Source organism: Nelumbo lutea, chromosome 3, assembly GCF_056320005.1.
Source record: "Nelumbo lutea isolate HS-2025 chromosome 3, American lotus-T2T, whole genome shotgun sequence".
Lineage (NCBI taxonomy): Eukaryota > Viridiplantae > Streptophyta > Magnoliopsida > Proteales > Nelumbonaceae > Nelumbo > Nelumbo lutea.
In genome coordinates this window covers 113,115,817-113,121,479 of record NC_142686.1, presented here as the reverse complement: position 1 = coordinate 113,121,479, position 5,663 = coordinate 113,115,817, and the positions used below count along the sequence as shown (strand labels likewise).

Here is a 5,663-nt window from a genome sequence, read left to right as displayed (position 1 = left end):
AAGTACTTTATTATAAAACAGAGCATTTTATTCATTTTTCAAGGCTTCCCCGCAAATCCTCGTCTTGGCAATATTATTTCAGAAAATAGGAACAGGCGTAATGCAGATTTCTGAATGACCCTGCAATCTCCCTTATTTCTTTTCTCCTAAATACAGAGGCTATTAGGCTAAGACCATTTTAGTCATTTTAGAAGGAGAAAAAAAAAACACAAATCATGAAAATGATATGAGTCAAAATCAGTAGCTGGATCTCTAAACTTGATCCATCACCGTACATCTGACCATGAGTGTGGGACCCGCCATGTATTAGATGTACTGTGTCAGATGATGGCGCTGTGAAGGGCGGAATCCCCTTGCTCCTTTTATCATATGATATGAGATATCTCCTCTACTTCTACGGTTGAAACTTCGAAGTGTTGAACTCTTCTCCTTTTCGGGGCTTTCCTTTCTCTTTTCCGAATTTCTTTCGGCGGTCCGACGGAATCAAAGAAAACGGTAAAGAATCAAATAAATTGAAGGTAGAGAGAGAGAGAGATCAGAGGAAGATGGAAGGAGATAGAAGAGTGGGCGTAGCCGTTGATTTCTCTCCCTGCAGCACCCAAGCACTGAGATGGGCGGTAGACAACGTTGTCCGCGACGGAGATCACCTCATCCTCGTTAACGTCCGGCCCGAAGGAAACTACGAGGAGGGCGAGATGCAGCTGTGGGAAGCCACTGGTTCTCGTATGTTCTCTTCTTCTTTTCTTTCTTCTTCGATTTCATCTTTCCGATCTTTCTGCTCTGAATTCTGATCCTCAGTATTAGTTTTTTCTTCCTGTTCTCCCTCTCTGTTTGGCTTAAAGATCTAGGGTTTCTTATATTCTATTCCTGAATTTTGGGAATGAATAGAGCACGAGGAAATTGCTTCTTGCTTTAGTTCCCAAAAAGTGTCTCTCCTGCTGAAGCCTGAAGGCTGAAAGTTGAAGGTGAAGGACCTTTGCTGTGTTGCCGTGTTGAGCGAATTCGCAGCAAAACACGCTAACGCTACTGAACGGCGTGATTGGTGTGTGGATTTTCTCTAGGGGTACTTTGGTAATCATCCTGTGTGCATGTATTGACTGAAATGCCCTTAGCTATACTCAATCACGCAGCTTCAACGTTATGCTTTTTTAAAAATTTAGATCCCAGCTCGGCGTGAGGACTAGGACTAGGCCTTAGTGGCTGTTCGAAAGTGACTGTCCTTATCTCCATTTTGTCAACTCCCGATTTTTTAGCCTATTACCAAAGACTCTAAGAAGTTGGGAGGTCAAATTTGTCATTTCCGCAGTCCAGCACCGGTTTGTTCGAAAGTGACTATCCTTGCCTGAGTTGCCTCCTTTTGTCAATTCCCTTTTTCTTTTTTTTCTATTATCAAAAGTAAAAAAGAGATTATAAGAAGTTGGGAGGTCAAAACCGTCATTTTACAGTCCATAAGCACCGGGTGTAGCAGCTTCTGTCAAAGCCAGCTCGGCTTTTGATCTGGCTTCATCAAAAGGTATTTGGTGCCTTTTTCTAATACTCCAGCCAAAATTTTCCAAAAAAAAAAAAAAGAAACTCCATTTGTGTCAATTCCTTATTTTACCTATTAAAAAATGCAAAAATATTCTAAGAAGTTGGGTGTTAGGAGGTCAAAACTGTCATTTTACTGCCATCGGCACCAAGCTGCCAAATATTGATCTTTCATTTTTTTTGTTATTCCATTATCTCTTATGCTATGCTTGATTTTGATTTGAAGGAAAATGTAGTGAAAGGAAGGAAAAGTCGGATAGGTAAAACAAAATCTATATGAGATTTGTAAAGGTTTCTTTATTTTTTATTCATTTTTCTATTTTTTCTTTGGAACCAAACATAGCAATCATACAATTTTTTGTTTTTCAATAATAATATCTTTAAAAAACAATTAAAAATTCTGATATATACAGTTAGAATGGATATTTGATAAATTTTAGAATTCAGAATTACATTCTCTGAATTTGAGTTCATGGGAAAGAAAAGTTCACCAATACCAATATACTTTTTAAAGTTAATTATTACACTTATAAATGTCAGACTTTAGAACAAATGAACAGGCCATGTGTTTATTTTTGATGAAAAATTCATCTATCTAAAACTCAACAGATGAATTTAAAATTTTAATATACTTTAGAATCTTTTTTGATGTGATAATTCATGTAAATAATACACCGATATATCATTAATTTACATCAATGATCGATGGAAAAATCAACCGATGGAAGGAAGGTTTATATCGATTTAAACCTTCCTAAAAACAGAAAACAAGTGCGTAAAAGTAGGGACGAAAAGTGGGGTTTTACATCAATCCGCATTTATACCGAAAACAAACACGTATAAATGGAACTGACGGTGCATTTACATCAAAAACAAACGCAGCCTAAAAACCAGACCATTTTGCTGTTTTTTGTTTCACCGACACAGTGGCATCACATCCGTATTAGCAATTGGTCTACTTGTCTGTCTCTCTAGTTAATGGGTATCTTGGGCTCTTGCTTAATCTTATTAAAATTCAACAGCCTTGATCCCATTAAGCGAGTTCTCGGACCCTGTCATCATGAAGAAATATGGAATAACGCCTGACCCGGAAACTTTGGATATACTGCAGTGTGCATCAAGGCAGAAAGAGGTAATTTGCTTCATCTTTTATTCCGTATGACTCACTGATCACCCTGAGCAGAAGCTCCATGCATGCTTAAAATGCTTAATCTATTTGAGCAGATTGTTGTGATAATGAAGATCTACTGGGGAGACCCACGGGAGAAGATATGTGAAGCAATTGATGACATTCCCCTCAGCTCCATCGTCATAGGAAACAGAGGTCTTGGAAAGCTCAAGAGGTAGGATACCCATCCCCATCACATCAGCAACCCACTAAGCAAAATTGACAATTTAGCTCATAGCTGTATCAAGGGCTTAATTGGATGCTAGTTTAGGCCTGCGAGCTGTACCAAAACCAGCAACTGAAATAGATTTGATCCCTTTCTTAATATGTTTGCTTCCTCAGGGTTATTATGGGCAGCGTCAGCAACTATGTGGTGAATAATGGTACCTGTCCCGTTACAGTGGTGAAGCATGTCGATCAAGAAGGCTAGTCCCTTTGTATCTGTTTTCTTCTGCTGTCCTGCAGAATGTGTGTTGTCGTGGTTGTTAGAACTTGGTTTCTCTTTCTCTTCCAATGGGATTTCTTGATTCACACAGGGTTCGGGATAGAATTTCTGTTAATAAGTCCACTGATTGTACCTACAGTGGAGGTAAGTGATAATGTATTTCACCCATGAACTTCGTGTATGTAAGTTCTTTCTTCTTTACTTGTTTCTCTTATATTGAAATTAAGTGTTGTTCCTTGCACCCAAAAGCTGATGATTGAATAATCCAAGGGTGAGAGAAAGGTCCTAAGGTTCCTCCTCTCAATAGGGGTGGCAATTTTTAACCTTTGGGTTGGGTTGTGGATAACCTTTGGGTTAATCATTATAGACATAAGTATTGTTTCTTTAGCATTTTTTTTAAATTTCTTCATTTGAATTAAATAATTTATAATTAATGTATTAATTTTCTATTAATAATTGACTAAATTTAGTTTTGTCTTGAATCAATACATTTCACCCAACATAAATCCAAATCAATTTGACCTGAGCCTGGACCAGTTCAACTCGATCTGATCCGATCCAGCATGATCCGGATTGACCCAAATCCGAAATAAACCCGGGTGGGATGGATTGGTGCCGCTTGCTCTGTCTGATTTGGGCCGTCTGGTCCAACCAATATTCACAGTACGACCTGGCCCGGTACGAGTTGATATGGGTCGACCCGAATCCGAAACGTTTGGGCGGGATGATTCGGCCTCCGTGTGATTTGCTTGATCTGGACTGTCCATCAAACCAATATCCACTCGACTTGAATCCGGACTGACCCGATTTAGCTACATTGACCCGGTTTGGGTCAGCTAGTCTAGTCCCAAGTGCACAATCCTAATATGGTTCGGTCTAAGTCAATCCACTATTGATTGAACCGGTCGAGTCCGGTCCGATTTGACCGGATTGATTCAGATCTAAACGGTTTAACCACCCTTGAACCTAAGTGGTTTAAGTTGGTCTAACCGATTTGAACCTAAGTGGTTCGGTCAAACCCAGAATCCGAGCCACTTGTGTAAAATTAACATGCATGTAATGTGATTTGAACCTTCATAACTTGTGTAAATAATAATTACAATAACCACCAAGCTACAACCAACTTATTTGTTAAGAGAGAGAATTTGTTTTTTAAGTCCATAAATATAAGATTAATGGGTTTGGGCGAATTAGATTGGGTTATAGAGGATTTGGGTTGAATCCAACCCATTTAATTTTATATAACTGGTCATTAATGGGTTGATGGATTAGATGAATTGAGTTAAAACTTAATCCAAACCAAATCTAACCCAACCCGCTCAATTGGCACCCCTGCCTCTCAATATAAACCCAACAAAATCCACCCAATTGTCACCCCTACCTCTTTAATTTGGAAAACGAAGCATTAAATATCAGCCAAGCATAAGATGACGATGTGCTCAACTGGTCAAATCAAAGTATCAAACAAACCCTTATAATGGGCTCCTTGATGGAGAATGAAACTTGGTTTGTCAAGTGATCGGGTTAACACAATGTTTTAAACCCCAGGATGCATCGAATGCCCAAACCCATAGAAGCAGGTTCTGTGGTTCTAAGTCAATTAGCCAGTAAGATGTGTGATTTGGGTCATAACATTGCTTAATTAATGGGTAAGATGTGTGACTTTTAAGGCTTAAAGCACACAACACTTCACGTTGGGAAATGGGAACCTTTGAAAAGGCAATAAATATTGGCATTTCCTAGTTCCGACCTACACCATCTCTATTCCATGTAATGAACATGTTGAATGGACGGTGGTGCGATAAACACGTCGAATAATCATGTAAAGCCACCATTGAAGTTGCCATGCGAAATGTCAATCTTACTGCATTAAGTTATGATACATAGGTAAGGTAGCTAGGCAATTGGCAAGGGCGGAAATGTAAAAAAGAAACTAAAAAACCAACAATTAACAGAACACTCTTAAAAAGGGCAAAAACAGGTTCGGTAACGGCTTGGAATTTGGAAAATCCTATTTCCACGGATAACCAACCACATGCCCTCACCTTCTAAAGTCCAAACGGCAAACACCCCCAATCCCCAATCATCTCTCCTCATTGTCTCGACTCTTGACTTCTTGAGCTCTTCCCCCTCTCCATCCTCTCTCTCCCCTTAAGCTAATAATCTACAACAGCCATGATGGAGCTTTTCAATCATCTAATACTCATCATCTCCCTTTCCTCTCTTCTGTCATTCTTGTACTCTGCAGAGGCCGTTCTGTCAGTCTACTCCCTTTCCAGCTTCTCAAAGGATGACCAAGCACCAGTCTCATTGCCTCCAACAACCTCACCGGCACCCAGCGAAAGCGAAGCCCCTGAAGCCTCTCCGTCTCCGGCATCCTCAACAATTGATCCGGCCATCAAAAAGATATGCGACAGGACTGGCTACTCTGAACTCTGTCAATCTTCCATCAGGCCCTACCTCACAGGCAAGACGGATCCTGTGTCCGTCCTCGAAATGGCAATCAAAGCCTGCAACAGCAGT

General features: G+C 39.9%; 1 protein-coding gene across 1 annotated transcript; it reads left to right on the top strand.

The window, feature by feature from the left end:
- Positions 1 to 3,388, top strand: LOC148867728 (Adenine nucleotide alpha hydrolases-like superfamily protein). The gene is made up of 4 exons (XM_088980283.1): positions 1 to 723; positions 2,550 to 2,659; positions 2,752 to 2,870; positions 3,038 to 3,388. The coding sequence occupies exons 1-4, from the start codon at positions 546 to 548 to the stop codon at positions 3,123 to 3,125; spliced, it is 495 nt and encodes a 164-aa protein (XP_088836409.1). The 5' UTR covers positions 1 to 545; the 3' UTR covers positions 3,126 to 3,388.
- The last annotated feature ends 2,275 nt before the right edge of the window (positions 3,389 to 5,663 follow it).

Coding starts and splice junctions, on each gene's coding strand:
- LOC148867728 (XM_088980283.1), top strand. CDS start 546: ATGGAAGGAGATAGAAGAGTGGGCGTAGCCGTTGATTTCTCTCCCTGC. Junction 724..2,549: donor GTGGGAAGCCACTGGTTCTC/GTATGTTCTCTT, acceptor AAAATTCAACAG/CCTTGATCCCATTAAGCGAG. Junction 2,871..3,037: donor GGTCTTGGAAAGCTCAAGAG/GTAGGATACCCA, acceptor TTGCTTCCTCAG/GGTTATTATGGGCAGCGTCA.